This window comes from Amphiura filiformis, chromosome 14 (genome assembly GCF_039555335.1).
Source record: "Amphiura filiformis chromosome 14, Afil_fr2py, whole genome shotgun sequence".
Taxonomy (NCBI): Eukaryota; Metazoa; Echinodermata; class Ophiuroidea; order Amphilepidida; family Amphiuridae; genus Amphiura; species Amphiura filiformis.
Window position 1 is genome coordinate 7496280 of NC_092641.1, and position 17364 is coordinate 7513643.

A 17364-nucleotide genomic window follows, 5' to 3' on the forward strand; every position below is an offset into this window, starting at 1 on the left:
ATCATGTTTGCGCCCTCTAGAAACTAAACTAAAGATAGCTGATGACTATGTGAAGTCATTTCTATCTACTGAAGATGGCTGATGGCTATATGTGATGTCAGTGCTATCAAATGATAGCAGATTGTTCTGTGAAGTCAAATTATATTTCATATTTTATTTCATTGTGGCATTTTTCCCAGGGGGCGTTGAACCTCCTTGATATACGAGGGTCATTCAAAAAGTTCTACCTCCACTCTTATAACTTCTGTCCTGTATAAAATGATAGCTTCTTCAAGCTTAGCATAATTGTACATTTAAATGTTACCTACACTGTATTTTGATACATTTTCCATCTTTTTCTAGGTGAACTCATAACCAAAGTAAGATTTTATATGCCGGAAACGATAAAAAGTCGTAAACATTTAAATGAAAATATGTGTGTATTCCTCTTAGGAGATTAGATCGATATACAAGTGTTATGATTAGGTAAAAAAAAAGTTGTTGTATTGCCCTCCGCGGCCGGGTCAAAATCGCGAAAATAATTATGGGCCCGGTTTTTTGGGGTTTAAAAAAAATTAAACAAATTTAAAAAAAAATAAATCAGTAAACTAAGAGTTAATTGTGAAGGGCCTTGATATTATTTACTTCAATAAAATATTCAACATCGGGTAGAAAATACAGCCGATATTATGCATTTGCCTCTCTTCACTCATGTTACTGTGAAATAGTAGGTATCAAATGGTTGAGTTGGTAAAAAAAATCCGGCCGGCTGTACCACCAGATTTTAGGCTTGGGAGGGCAAGACAACAATTTAGTTTTTTTGGCCTAATATGCTAGCATATAATAACTGAAACAACATCAAATGTGTAACCAAACATCAATAATACCAGTTATAAAATGTATTTTATGTTTAAAAACATATCCCAGCATCCAATTCTTTTCGGTAAATCCCATAAGCCTTTGCGAGTACACCTGAGATGTCGTTACTTGACATCACTTCGACATATATATATATACAATGCGCAGTAACGATGTTTGCTAAACGATGTTCGCATCGGCCTGACGCGTACTGAAGTCAAATGACGACATATCAGGTATAATCGCAAAGGCTTATGGGTTCACCGAAAAGATCAATTACACGAAATAGACACTGAAGTAATAATTTAGCAAGATTGAGAAAATATGTGCGTGTCCAATTACCCCTCCGCACCACACCCTAAATCAGCACCAATGGAGTATCGCCCTGGGCCAGAGTGGCAAGTTCCCCTCTCCTGCTCAGTCGACAGAAATGTGAAAAAAAAATACAGTTTGCAATTTCCTTTTGGTTTATTTTAGACTTAAAATTAACCCCATTTGGGGCCATGTCAATGTCCTTTTTTTCAAAAAGGACTGTACGCTAAACATTAAATTGGCCTCATGTGCTTTTCATATTTTGTCAACAATGTAGGCCTAAATAACTATACCCAAATTTTCACAAAATACAGTCCGAAATTGAATCAAGCGCTGATAAAATTTCGGAAGCGGTGGTCTCACGGGGCTGTCATTTTCTTCTAAAGGGGATGGGTCATTATGTCCGACCAGAGTCCATTTTGTTTACGGCCGCCCTGTCTATCTCCGTTTTCTCTTTTTCTCCTTCCTCATCACGTTCTTTCTTTGTTTAGGCCTATATCTCTACGTTTTCTCTCCTTTTATTCGTTCTTCTAAGCAATTTATTCCCGCGTTTCATCACAGTCCACCGGCTTTCTTTTAGAACCTCCTACCCCCGGATCCGTGGATAATGACTGGTAATGAAGACTATGTAACATTATTAATCAGTTCAATGTTTGGTTAATACTGGTTACTGGGTTTTCGATTACAATTTTTTTCATTAAAAGAAATAATATTGTCTGTCAATCATTACACTGCAATTTTTATTTCTAGGGCTCTTTGATTTCTTCAAATAAAGTAAATCCCCTGGCCCTCTATAATTACGCACAAAAGATCGCCGCATGATCCGACAGTGTGTGTGTAATCATTGACATTGATTTGTGGAGAAAGAAGAATGGATTTTTGGCACGGAGTAGGCCTATTTTAGAAGCGGACTTTGAAACTGGGGCGGGTTAATGGGGTTACAGAACTTTTTGTTCATAGGTCGTATGTAATTATGTATCATTCCATTAGCCAAAGACGGAACCAAACCAAGATTGTGGGACAGTCCAGGACAGTATGTGTGGGACTGCACACATCTCACACAACACTCATCTCAAAGTTTGTTCGTTGCATCATGCAGTGATTGTTGCCTATATGTATGCACACAACACAGGGGCACTCTCAATAGGCAATTGACCCCTACTGGTAGCGCTGTGTTGTAGATATAGGAGATGAAATAGTTAGCGTCATATATCAAAAAGTATAAAAGCTATGATTTTAGTACTTGCTCTATGTTTCAATTACTTATTCTTTTCAAAATGTCTGAATTTTCAACCCGGTACATGCTTCAATAACGAGGGACCATACATTTGTATGAGAAAGAAATCCTACCATCTATATCCAAACTCCCGTGTTATTCCAATGCACATTTTGCTTTACCGGACAGCCCTAGCTTGGTCAAATTTGGAAGAGGGGTGTCACGAAACCGTAATAGGTACAAACTTAGTACTTTCTTTCAACCAAGTATGGTTTATTCTCTACATGTCAATCTTTAAATCATTAGCATAGTCCTTATAATAATGGGGGACCATCTTGATGAGTAAATGACAGCAAACCATTGCAAAATACCCCAAAACTCGGTCAGTGGAGCTCCGCCCGTACATGTCATTATCGATTGGATTAGTCAACCGTAGCGGACAATTCGATCGCTCATTGGATTTATATCATCACGTGGTAATAAATTTGCATTGGACAATCGATTACTATAATGGTTTAGTACTGCATATCTCGGTTTAATCTTCACTAAGCGGGTTTATGGTTGGAAAGGTCACGGTGAATTTGTCGTGGACATAACTGCACTATGGTTTTAACAAGCGATTTGTTACACGGGTATTGCTTCAGCTGGCTTCGCCGCTAAAAATATCAGAATAAAACCATTTTTTTTACATTAACACCTACAAATGGAATAAACTTTTGTTCTTTCTCCGATAAATATGCGAAAAAATCCCGATAAAAGAGCTTTTCCAACAGTGTAACCTCTAAAACGGATAAAAAATGTATAAAGCACAGTACGTAACAAAAAATTAGAACAACTAGTTTTGTTTTTTTTCTTCGATAAATATTAACCGGAGGTCAAGTCATGTCCATATATACGAAAAACGAAAAAATCCGGATAAAAGAGCTTTTCCGACAGTCTAACCTCCAAAACGCATAAAAATGTAAAGAGCCCAATACGTAACAAAAAATTAGACCCACTCGAATTTTTTCTTTCTTCGATAAATATTAACTGGAGGTCAGGTCATGTCCATATATGCGAAAAAAATAGGATAAAAGAGCTTTTCCGACAGTGTAACCTCCAAAACGCATAAAAATGTATAGATCCCAATACGTAACAAAAAATTAGAACCACTCGATTTTTTTTTTTTCTTCGATAAATATTAACCGGAGGTCAAGTCATGTCCATATATGCGAAAAAATCAGGATAAAAGAGCTTTTCCGACAGTGCAACCTCAAAAACGCATAACGTAACAAAAAATTAGACCCACTCGAATTTTTTCTTTCTTCGATAAATATTAACCGGAGGTCAAGTCATGTCCATATATGAGAAAAAATCCGGATAAAAGAGCTTTTCCGACAGTGTAACCTCCAAAACGCATAAAAATGTATAGAACCCAATACGTAACAACAAATTAGACCCACTCGATTTTTTTTTTCTTTCTTCGATAAATATTAACCGGAGGTCAAGTCATGTCCATATATGCGGAAAAATCCGGATAAAAGAGCTTTTCCGACAGTGTAACCTCCAAAACGCATAAAAATGTATAAAGCCCAATACGTAACAAAAAATTAGACCCACTCGAATTTTTTTTCTTTCTTCGATAAATATTAAGTGGAGGTCAGGTCATGTCCATATATGCGAAAAAATCCCGATAAAAGAGCTTTTCCGACAGTGTAACCTCCAAAACGCATAAAAAAATGTAAAGAGCCCAATACGTAACAAAAAATTAGACCCACTCGAATTTTGTTCTTTCTCCGATAAATATTAACTGGAGGTCAGGTCATGTCCATATATGCGAAAAATCCCGATAAATGAGCTTTTCCAACAGTGTAACCTCTAAAACGGATAAAAAATGTATAAAGCCCAGTACGTAACAAAAAATTAGAACAACTCGATTTTTGTTCTTTCTTCGATAAATATTAACCGGAGGTCAAGTCATGTCCATATATACGAAAAAATCCGGATAAAAGAGCTTTTCCGACAGTGTAACCACCAAAACGCATAAAAAATGTAAAGAGCCCAATACGTAACAAAAAATTAGACCCAATCGAATTTTTTTCTTTCTTCGATAAATATTAACTGGAGGTCAGGTCATGTCCATATATGCGAAAAAATCCGGATAAAGGAGCTTTTCCGACAGTGTAACTTCCAAAACGCATAAAAATGTATAGAGCCCAATACGTAACAAAAAAATTAGACCCACTCGAATTTTTTTCTTTCTTCGATAAATATTAACTGGAGGTCAGGTCATGTCCTTATGCGAAAAAATCCGGATAAAAGAGCTTTTCCGACAGTGCAACCTCCAAAACGCATAACGTAACAAAAAATTAGACCCACTCGATTTTTTTTCTTTCTTCGATAAATATTAACCGGAGGTCAGGTCATGTCCATATATGCGAAAAAATCCCGATAAAAGAGCTTTTCCAACAGTGTAACCTCTAAAACGCATAAAAAAATGTGTAGAGCCCAATACGTAACAAAAAATTAGACCCACTCGATTTTTTTTTTTTTCTTCGATAAATATTAACTGGAGGTCAGGCCATGTCCATATATGCGAAAAAATCCCGATAAAAGAGCTTTTCCGACAGTGTAACCTCCAAAACGCATAAAAAATGTAAAGAGCCCAATACGTAAAAAAAATTAGACTCACTCGAATTTTGTTCTTTCTCCGATAAATATTAACTGGAGGTCCGGTCATGTCTATATATGCGAAAAAATCCCGATAAAAGAGCTTTTCCAACAGTGTAACCTCTAAAACGGATAAAAAATGTATAAAGCCCAGTACGTAACAAAAAATTAGAACAACTCGATTTTTGTTCTTTCTTCGATAAATATTAACCGGAGGTCAAGTCATGTCCATATATACGAAAAAATCCGGATAAAAGAGCTTTTCCGACAGTGTAACCTCAAAAACGCATAAAAAATGTAAAGAGCCCAATACGTAACAAAAACTTAGACCCATTCGAATTTTTTTCTTTCTTCGATAAATAATAACTGGAGATAAGCTCATGTCCATGTATGCGAACAAATCCGGATAAAAGAGCTTTACCGACAGTGTAACCTCCAAAACACATAAAAATGTATAGAGCCCAATACGTAACAAAAAATTAGACCCACTCGAATTGTTTTCTTTCTTCGATAAATATTAACTGGAGGTCAGCTCATGTCCATATATGCGAAAAAATCCGGATAAAAGAACTTTACCGACAGTGTAACCTCCAAAACGCATAAAAAATGTATAGAGCCCAATACGTAACAAAAAATTAGACCCACTCGAATTGTTTTCTTTCTTCGATAAATATTAACTGGAGGTCAGCTCATGTCCATATATGCGAAAAAATCCGGATAAAAGAGCTTTACCGACAGTGTAACCTCCAAAACGCATAAAAATGTATAGAGCCCAATAGGTAACAAAAAATTAGACCCACTCGAATTTTTTTCTTTCTTTGATAAATATTAACCGAAGGTCAAGTCATGTCCATATATGCGAAAAAATCCGCACAAAATAACTTCTCCAACACTGCAACCTCCAAAACACATTAAAACTCTATAGAGCCCAAATCGTAAAAAAAAAATTAGACCCACTCGAATTTTTTTTTCTTTCTTTGATAAATATTAATCGAAGGTCAAGTAATGTCCATGCGAAAAAATCCGGATAAAAGAGCTTTACCGACAGTGTAACCTTCAAAACGCACAAAAAATGTATAGAGCCCAATACGTAACAAAAATTTAGACCCACTCGATTTTGTTTCTTTCTTCGATAAATATTAACTGGAGGTCAGCTCATGTCCATATATGCGAAAAAATCCGGATAAAAGAGCTTTACCGACAGTGTAATCTCCAAAACGCATAAAAATGTACAGAGCCCAATACGTAACAAAAAATTAGACCCACTCGAATTTTTTTCTTTCTTCGATAAATATTAACTGGATGTCAGGTCATGTCCATATATGCGAAAAAATCCGGATAAAAGAGCTTTACCGATAGTGTAACCTCCAAAACACATAAAAATGTATAGAGGCCAATACGTAACAAAAAATTAGACCCACTCGAATTTTTTCTTTCTTTGATAAATATTAACCGAAGGTCAAGTCATGTCCATATATGCGAAAAAAAAAAATCCGGATAAAAGAGCTTTACTGACAGTGTAACCTTCAAAACGCATAAAATGTATAGAGCCCAATACGTAACAAAAAATTAGACCCACTCGAATTTTTTCTTTCTTCGATAAATATTAACTGGAGGTCAGCTCATGTCCATATATGCGAACAAATCCGGATAAAAGAGCTTTTCCGACAGTGTAACCTCCAAAACACATAAAAATGCATAGAGCCCAATACGTGACCCACTCGAATTGTTTTCTTCTTCGATAAATATTAACCGGAGGTCAAGTCATGTCCATATATGCGAACAAATCCGGATAAAAGAGCTTTTCCGACAGTGTAACCTCCAAAACGCATAAAAAATGTATACATCCCAATACGTAACAAAAAATTAGACCCACTCGAATTTTTTTCTTTCGTTGATAAATATTAATCGAAGGTCAAGTAATGTCCATGCGAAAAAATCCGGATAAAAGAGCTTTACCGACAGTGTAACCTTCAAAACGCACATAAAAAATGTATAGAGCCCAATACGTAACAAAAATTTAGACCCACTCGATTTTTTTTCTTTCTTCGATAAATATTAACTGGAGGTCAGCTCATGTCCATATATGCGAACAAATCCGGATAAAAGAGCTTTACCGACAGTGTAACCTCCAAAACGCATAAAAAATGTACAGAGCCCAATACGTAACAAAAAGTTAGACCCACTCGAATTTTTTTTCTTTCTTCGATAAATATTAACTGGATGTCAGGTCATGTCCATATATGCGAAAAAAATCCGGATAAAAGAGCTTTACCGACAGTGTAACCTCCAAAACACATAAAAAATGTATAGCGCCCAATACGTAACAAAAAATTAGACCCACTCGAATTTTTTTTTTTCTTCGATAAATATTAACTGGAGGTCAGCTCATTTAGACCCACTCTTTCTTCGATAAATATTAACTGGATGTCAGGTCATGTCCATATATGCGAAAAATTCCGGATAAAAGAGCTTTACCGACAGTGTAACCTCCAAAACACATAAAAATGTATAGAGCCCAATACGTAACAAAAAATTAGACCCACTCGAATTTTTTTTTCTTTCTTCGATAAATGTTAACTGGAGGTCAGGTCATGTCCATATATGTGAAAAAATCCGGATAAAAGAGCTTTTCCGACAGTGTAACCTCCAAAACGCATAAAAATGTATAGAGCCCAATACGTAACAAAAAATTAGACCCACTCCAATTTTTTCTTACTTCGATAAATATTAACTGGATGTCAGGTCATGTCCATATATGCGAAAAAATCCGGATAAAAGAGCTTTTCCGACAGTGTAACCTACAAAAGGCATAAAAAATGTAAAGAGCGTAACAAAACATTAGACCCACTCGAATTTTTTTCTTTCTTCGATAAATATTAACTGGAGGTCAGCTCATTTAGACCCACTCTTTCTTCGATAAATATTAACTGGATGTCAGGTCATGTCCATATATGCGAAAAAATCCGGATAAAAGAGCTTTACCGACAGTGTAACCTCCAAAACACATAAAAATGTATAGAGCAAAATACGTAACAAAAAAATTAGACCCACTCGAATTGTTTTCTTTCTTCGATAAATATTAACCGGAGGTCAAGTCATGTCCATATATGCGAAAAAATCCGGATAAAAGAGCTTTTCCGACAGTGTAACCTCCAAAACGCATAAAAAATGTATACATCCCAATACGTAACAAAAAATTAGACCCACTCGAATTTTTTTTCTTTCTTCGATAAATATTAACCGGAGGTCAAGTCATGTCCATATATGCGAAAAAATTAGGATAGAAGAGCTTTTCCGACAGTGTAACCTCCAAAACGCAAAAAATGTATAGAGCCCAATACGTAACAAAACAAAATCCAGAGGAAAAACACTGACAAATATTTTGTTCTAAAAATACTCAAAATGACTCTAGAAAAAGTCACGAATGACTCAAAATGAGTTACTGGGTCAATATAAAGTAGTTCTATAACAAAAACACGCACTAATAACCATAATTTGCTTTAAAAGTAACCAGAGCCCAATACGTAAAAAGGAAAATTCTATGTCTAAATAAAAAACACTGTCAAAAATGTTTCTAGAAAGACTCAAAATGACTCAAAATGAGTTACTGAGTCAATATAAAGTAATTCTATAACAAAAACATGCACCTAATAACCATAATCAGCTTTGTTCTAGAATGATTCAAAATTACTCAAAATGAGTTACCGGGTCAATATTAAGTAAGTTTATAGCAAACAAAAAATGCAACTAATCACCACAATTTGCTTTAAAAATAACTAGAGCCCAATACGTAAAAAAAATTCTAGAGAAAAAACACTGTCAAATTTTTTTTTCTAGAAAGACTCAAAATGACTCAAAAGGATTTACTGAGTCAATATAAAGTAATTCTATGCACCTAAAACCCATAATTTGCTTTAAAAATAACCAGAGCCCAATACGTAACAAAAAATTCCATACCATAATCAGCTTTGTTCTAGAATGATTCAAAATGACTCAAAATGAGTTACCGGGTCAATATAAAGTAAGTTTATAGCAAACAAAAAATGCAACTAATCACCACAATTTGCTTTAAAAATAACCAGAGCCCAATACGTAAAAAAAAGTCTAGAGAAAAAACACTGTCAATTTTTTTTCTAGAAAGACTCAAAATGACTCAAATGGATTTACGGAGTCAATATAAAGTAATTCTATAACAAAAAACATGCACCTAAAACCCATAATTTGCTTTAAAAATAACCAGAGCCCAATACGTAACAAAACATTCTAAGTCTAGAGAAAAACACTGTCAAATTTTTTTTCTAGAAAGACTCAAAATGACTCAAAAGGATTTACTGAGTCAATATAAAGTAATTCTATAACAAAAACATGCACCTAAAACCCATAATTTGCTTTAAAAATAACCAGAGCCCAATACGTAACAAAAAATTCTAAGTCTAGAGAAAAAACACTGTCAAAATTTTTTTTCTAGAAAGACTCAAAATTACTCAAAAGGATTTACTGAGTCAATATAAAGTAATTCTACAACAAAAACATGCACCTAATCATGATAATTTCCTTTTAAAATAACCAGAGGCCAATACGTAACAAATAAATTCCAAGTCTAGAGATAAAACATTGTCAAATATTTTGTTCTAGAAAGACTCAAAATGAGTTACTGGGTCAATATAAAGTACTTCTATAAAAACACATGCACATAATATCCATAATTTGCTTGAAAAACAACCGGAGCCCAATACTTAACAAAAAAATGTATAGAGCCCAATACGTAACAAAAACCACTACAGAGGAGGGAGTATGAATAAAGTAATTTTAATCAAATTTTAGTTTTGTTACGTATTGGGCGGGATGATTTATTTTTTGCCACTTTTTGTTCTAGGTAGAAGAGGTTGAGCCCAATACGTATCAAATTGTTACGTACTGGGCTTTTGTTACGTATTGGGCTCTTACAACCATGGGTGGTCTCATATATAACACTTGTGAGGGCTGTCATATTTGTCGTCGCTTCAATCATATCTTATGATATTTATTTATTTATTTATTTATTTTTTTATTTAATTATTTATTTATGTATTTATTGACTTATTTATTGACTTATTTATTTTTTATTTATTTATTTATCTATTGACTCATTCATTTCTTGATTTGCTTTGCAGTTGAAACCTGCAAGAAGGTATGGGTCAACCTCCGCGCCTGTTACAGACAGGTCGTAAATGCCCCGAAAAGCAAATCTTTTTGACTCCTATTCAGGTCAGGTGCGTAACCAGACCTGACCTTCCGGGGGGGGGGGGGGGCAAGATTGAAAAATTTCCCAATTTCTGATCAAAAGTTTTAGTATTTATGTTCGAGAGAAAGCTCGCTTGCCGCGAAGCGTTTAACTGGTGGAGTCGGTGGGGTCCAGGGGCAAAGCCCAGGCGGGGTCAAGGGGGCTGAGCGCCATGAAGCTCCTGGTTTTTGGCATATGTGACCGTACAGCACGAACGAGCCGTAAATTCCCTAAATTGTATTCTGAGTTACAGCGTAAAATGTGTACGAATGTCGTATTCAATGTCGTTGAAGGAGCAAAGTTTAACAAACTATAACCCCGCTTTTGGGTATCGTTTGAAGTCAAATGATATACCATTTTAAAGCTTATGATGTATATTTGTTAAACATGAAATAAAACAAAATTGACCGGGGAGGAATTTACGGCTCATTCGCCGTGAACGGTCACATATTAGAAAATATCAGTGTTTCAGAGTACAAATTTCCCAATGAAAGTAGTAGGCCTATAGATCTTCTTCTCTCTTCTTTCCCTTTTCTCTTCTCCCTTTCCTTTTCTCTTCTCCCTTCCCTTTTTCTCTTCTCCCTTCCCCTTTTTTCCCCTTTTTTCTTTTCTTCTTTCCCTTTCTCTTCCTCTTTCTTTCCCTTTTTCTCTTCTCCCTTCCCCTTTTTCTCTTCTTTCCCTTTCTCTTCCCTCTTTTTTCTTCCCTCTTTTTCTCTCTTTCCCCCTTTTCCCTTCCCAATTTTTGACTCTTCTTCCAGGTTTTTTGTGTCCGGGGGCAACTTGCACCCCCGGCCCTGCACTGGTTACGCCACTGCTCCTATTTAGACCCATTTATACAGACACTAAATCATGACAATAGTTCAATGGAGTTTACCTATTATGATTTTATTAACTTCGTTAAAGAAATTCTCTAAATTTTGCTTACCTTGGTCAACGGGCAATACTTGTTAACAGTCGGGCAACGCTGTGAATTGTAGAAATATATCTTTCTCCGGTTCATAGTTTTATATTCGAAGCCGCATATGTTTTCACGCCCAAAACGTATTCGAACCCGAATATTCACTTTGAACCGGCCTTTAGTGGCTGTAAAACCAGCTCCCGGGGAGCAGTGCTATTGATCGTGACCACGATATCGATCTTCGTCATCCACTATGCGTCGCCCATTGTGATCTCTCAAGTGGCACTTGATGGTCGTAAATAATCAATATCCGGTCATAATTGGTCGATAACGAATTTCTCGGTTGAATCCTCAAAGCTGGTGAGGATTCGTATCAAGTCGTACAGCAAAAACTTCTTCTCAAATCCCCTAGATTTTTTTTCGTGTCTGTTACGATTAAGGCCACTTTTTTGGAATCCCAATTTGCAAATCTAAAATGGTTTAGACATGTATTGCAATCGCATCGAGCAGGAACATTTGCATATTTAATTGTAAGTTCAGGTAGTTGACTAAATTATAATTCTATTCAACTGGACTTACTATTTATGATGGCTACGGTATCACGTCATATCCATGACGCATCATCAGGCCGAGTGATCTTGAATTGGCTCTGTATTGTTGACCTGTGACGTCACGATGGTAGAAGTGACGTCACACGAGAGTCGTCGAGGGATCTTCCTGATGGTCGGTTCGTAACTCTTGGACAAGTTGTGGCGTAGTCCCCCTCCGCGATTCAAGGTTGGCTCCTCCTGCGAACATATATCGCTTCTTTCACCCCTCTTTCATACCACCTGTGTTCTTTATCAAGCACAATCACGTCCTTGTCCTCAAAGTTGTGTTTGGCTGCTTTGAGGTGCGTGTATACCGCAGAGTCGTTAAGTCCTGTTGAACTAGGGCGACGATGTTGATACATGCGCTTGTGGAGAGGTTGTTTTGTCTCCCCTATGTAGTAGTTCTCACAGTCCGAATCCTGGCAGTTAATCGCATAAACAATATTGCTTTGTTTGCGTTGCGGGATCTTATCCTTCGGATGGACTAACTTTTGTCTCAGAGTGTTACAGGGTTTTAATGAGACCGGGATCTGGTGCTGTCCGAAGATCCTCTTTAACTTCTCAGAAACATCTGAGACATAAGGGATAGTGATCCCGAACTTGCGGGTGCTCGAAGCGGTGGTGGAAGATTGTTTGGACGATGTTTGGTCCTTTTGCGGTTTCAAAGCTTTTTGGAACGTCCAGTCCTTGTACCCACAAGTACCTAAGGCCGACTTCAGATGTTCGCGTTCACCAGCTTTAGCTTCGTCCGTTGACGGGATGGTCTCCGCACGGTGAAAGAGCGTTTTGATCACACCGAGTTTGTGGATAAGTGGATGATGGGAATCAAACTGTAAGTATTGGTCCGTATGTGTGGCTTTCCTATATACTGATGTTGTGAGAGTGCCGTCTGACTGAATTTTGACCAAACAATCCAAAAAGGGTAACTGGTTATTGTCCGCACCTTCTTGGGTGAACTTGATGTTGCTGTCAACAGAGTTAATGTGGTCAAAAACGGATCTAGTTCACTCTTTTGATCTTAACGAGAGTGTCATCGACATATCGGAACCAATGCGACGGTGAAATACCACTGTAAGAGTCTAGTGCAGTCTGTTCAAAGCGTTCCATGTAAAGGTTCGCGACAATTGGGGAAACGGGGATCCCATCGCACATCCATGATTTTGTTTGTAAAATTTCCTTCAAACACGAAATAAGTTGAATTGAGGCACAATTCCAAAAGTGAACAAATTTGGTCCACGTTCAAGTTGGTTCGTTGACCTAGGGTATTATCAGCGTGTAAAGCTTCCTTGACTGCATTTACAGCGCCCTCCGGTGGGACACTAGTGAACAAGGCCGAAACGTCGTATGAGGTGATAGTTTCGTCTGATTCAACCTTAATGTCCTTCAATTTGTCCACAAGATCGGTAGAGTTGACAACATGGTGACAAGATTTGCCAACTAAGGGTAATTTTTCAGTAGGGTTGGCACAGGTAAAAAATAGATTTTGCTTATACCTTTGGGGGTTGAAGTACTTTGGTAGCCTGTTACAGTGACGAGCATTGTTCGTCCATTTTTTGCTTGTTGCCATGGTAATTCTTAGTTTTATGTAGTTTTTAGTCAATTTCAGGATAAAAAATGTGAAATTTAACCTATTTTGGCTGGTTAATTGCAGCAATACATGACACATTTTTGCAAAACCAAATATTACATGATATAGATCTACCTCCATACGTTACGAAAACAGTTTGAAATCTTTATGAAATATCATCTTTATGTCTTTTTTTGGACCTGGCAACACTGCAAGTTTTTACATAGTGAAAAATGTGATATTTTACCCCATCTTTGCATCGAAAAAATCTATATGCCGGAGCACTCTGGATATTAATATTATAGCAGGTAGTGAAGGTGACCTGGCCCACTCATATCTGATAAAAATAGCTTGGGCACTTGTGAACATTGGAAGCAGTGTTGCCATAAAATAATGCATTTTGGCAAATTAACAAAATGAGATTTTCACAAAATATGATATGAATTGTTACACAAAAGCAGGTTTCGTAAAATTTATTATACTATCTATATCCTTATGATGAAGGTGTCTTAGTTTGACTCATTTCTTATAATATTGTATATCAAAAAGCAGTGTTGCCAGAAAATGATGCATTTTACTAAATTAAAAATGAGATTTTTTTACCAACAATGCTATAAATTGTTACATTGGTGCATGGTTTACATATATCTCCTTAGTCATATGGTAGAGGGGTCTTCGGTTCACTCATTTGTAATTGTATTGAAAATCAAAAATCAGTGTTGCCAGAAAATGGTGCCTTTTGGTAAAAAAATGGGATTTTTTACAAACTGTCCTATAAATTGATAAACTGGTGCAGGTTTCACATATCTCTCCTTAGTCATATGATAAAGGGGTCTTTGTGGGATTTTTTACAAACTGTCCTATAAATTGTTAAACTGGTATGGTGCAAGTTTCACATATCTCTCCTTAGTCATATGATAAAGGGGTCTAAGGTTCACTCATTTGTAATGGGAAAAGCTTGTTATATTTAAAATCAAAAAGCAGTGTTGCCAGAAAATTGTGCATTTTGGCAAATTTAACAAAATGAAATTTTTACAAAATATGATATGAATTGTTACACAAAACCGAGTTTCTTAAGATTTATTACCGGTATCTCTCTATATCCTTATGATAAGGTGGTCTTCGGTTGACTCATTTCTAATGAGAAAAGCTTGTTATATTAATTGTATATCAAAAAGCAGTGTTGCCAGAAAATGATGCATTTTGGTAAATTAAAAAATGATATTTTTTTACAAACAATGATGTAAATGGTTACACTGGTCATGCTGGTGCAGGTTTCACATATCTCTCCTTAGTCATATGATAAAGGGTTCACTCATTTTTATTGAGAAGAGCTTGTTACGTTGTAAATCAAAGAGCATTGTTGCCAGAAAATGGTGCATTTTGATCAATTTAAAAAATGAGATTTTTACCAAATGGCTCAGTCCATGTCAAAACAGACTGAGTGTACACCCACCCTCTTGGATTATGCTCTCCTTTGGCTCAGGGTACCTTTCATGGACCCCTAGGTGAGGTCACAAGAAAAAAATTCAAATTCAATTTCGTTTCCGAATGGCGGGCCATCAAAGTTTGGCGACCTTGACCAAAATTGGGAATTTAAGGTGTCCAAATGACAAAGCGCTCTCTTTGAGAGGCATTTTCTTCTTAATTAAATCAGTTGTGACCCTCTTTTTGAATGTGGTCACTCACTGGCTGTGTCTGAAATGCCTAATGCCAAAAAAGATTGATTTCGGAATTTTCGTTGGGATTTCAGAGGGGGTCAACATCAGCACTTCATACTGTTCAATCAAATTATCTTTGATTTTGAAGGACCCATGATAATGCCACAGTGCACTTATAGGTCCTAATTATGTTCAGAATGGATTAACCATGTGCCAATGTCTATGAGCAATTCAAAAAAACAGAAATTTCTAGACCCCCTACAGAATTTTTAGGCCCCCTAAAGTGGTTCAGCCACAAATGGCGCTTAAAATCGGCAAATTTTGACACCTAATAACTTTAGGTGTACACCAGATATGAATTTCTAGTCTTTTGCATCTATGTGCGCCCTTTATACTCAGGATATGGAGAGACACAAGAAACAAGTTTGAAAAAAAAATCTCATTTTTTTAATTTACGAAAATGTATCACTTTCTGGTAACACTGCTTTGATATACAATATAACAAGCTTTTGTCATTAGAAATGAGTGAACCTAACACCCCTTTATCATACGCCTATGGATAGAAACGTGAAACCTTGCACCAGTGTAACAATTCTCGCTATTCGCAATAAGGGCGCCGCCAACTTGGTTTTGCGATGTAATCGTGATGTATCATGGGAAAAGGTCGACATCAAGTCCGCGCAATACGAATATTACCATGCTATTACATAGGAACATGTGACAATATTTTTAGTTTGTCAATATAACGGTATTACACGCAAATCGATAGAGAAAAATTAATTGTGCACATTTCAAATCACATTATTAAGTATTATTGAGTATCGATTCGCGTGTAACACCTTTATTTTGACAAACTAAAAAATATTGTCACGTGTTCCTATGTAATAGCATGGTAATATTCGTATTGCGCGGACTTGATGTCGACCTTTTCCCATGATACATCACGATTACATCCCATGATACATCACGATCATCGCAAACCGCTGGCGGCGCCCTTATTGCGAATAGCGAGAATTTATATCATAGTTTGTAAAAATATAAGTTGTTTTAATTTACCAAAATGCATCATTCTGGCAACACTACTTATACAATAATATCAAATTCTCTCTTAGGAAATGAGTGAACCTAAGAACCCTTTATCATTAAGGATATGGAGACACACAAGAAACCTGCATCAGTGTAGCAATTTATATCATAGTTTGTAAAAATCTATTTTTTTTAATTGACCAAACTGCACCATTTTCTGGCAACACTGCTTTTTGCTCGTAAATATAACAAGCTTTTCTCATTAGAAATGAGTCAACCGAAGACCCCTTTATCATAAGGATATAGAGAGATAATAAATCTTAAGAAACTTTGTTTTGGGTAACAATTCATATCATATTTTGTGAAAATCTCATTTTTGTTAAATTTGCCAAAATGCACCACTTTCTGATTTTTGATTTTCAATATACACGTAACAAGCTTTTCTCATTACAAATGAGTGAACATAAGACCCCTTTATCATATGACTAAGTAGAGATATGTGAAACCTGTACCAGTGTAACAATTTATAGCATAGTTTGTAAAAAATCTCATTTTTAATTTACCAAAATGCATCATTTTCTGGCAACTTTGCTTTTTGATATACAATATAATAAGCTTTTCTCATTAGAAATGAGTCAAACTAAGACACCTTCATCATAAGGATATGGAGAGATATAATAAATCTAAACAAACCTGCTTTTGTGTAACAATTTATATCATATTTTCTGAAAATCTCATTTTGTTAAATTTGCCAAGATGCATCATTTTATGGCAACACTGCTTCCAATGTATACAAGTGCCCAAGCTGTTTTCATCCGATATGAGTGAGGCCAGGTCACCTTCACCACCTGCTATAATATTAATATCCAGAGTGCTCCGGCATATAGATTTTTTCGATGCAAAGATGGGGTAAAATATAACATTTTTCACTATGTGAAAAAAATTATATAAAGATGCTATTTTAAAAAGATTTCAAACTTTCTTCGAAACGTATGGAGGTAGGTCTATATCGTGTAATATTTGGTTTTGCAAAAATATGTCATGTATTGCTGCAATTAGCCAGCCAAAATAGGTTAAATTTCACATTATTTACCCTGAAATTGACTAAAAACTGCATAAAACTAAGAATTGGCTGTTACCATGGCAACAAGCAAAAAATGGACGAACGATGCTCGTCACTGTAACAGGCTACCAAAGTACTTCAACCCCCAAGGTATAAGCAAAATCTATTTTTTGACCTTTGCCAACCCTACTGAAAAATTACCCGAACTTAACAATTAAGCATTTACCTATTTTTTCCTGAGCCTTTTTGAGCGTTTTATTTAAAACCCGCCAATGAATA

The 17364-nt window shown here is 36.0% G+C and overlaps 1 protein-coding gene across 1 annotated transcript; it reads right to left on the reverse strand.

Moving 5' to 3' along the window:
- Positions 1 to 11950: 11950 nt before the first annotated feature.
- Positions 11951 to 13335, reverse strand: LOC140169157 (uncharacterized). The gene is made up of 2 exons (XM_072192413.1): positions 13262 to 13335; positions 11951 to 12734 (listed from the first exon to the last, which is right to left on the reverse strand). The coding sequence occupies exons 1-2, from the start codon at positions 13333 to 13335 to the stop codon at positions 11951 to 11953; spliced, it is 858 nt and encodes a 285-aa protein (XP_072048514.1).
- Positions 13336 to 17364: the final 4029 nt, after the last annotated feature.

Excerpts from the sequence above, each read along its gene's own strand:
- LOC140169157 (XM_072192413.1), bottom strand. The coding sequence starts at position 13,335 with ATGGCAACAAGCAAAAAATGGACGAACAATGCTCGTCACTGTAACAGG. Across the intron at positions 12,735-13,261 it reads AAGTACTTCAACCCCCAAAG|CAACATCAAGTTCACCCAAG; the intron begins GTATAAGCAAAA and ends CTCTGTTGACAG.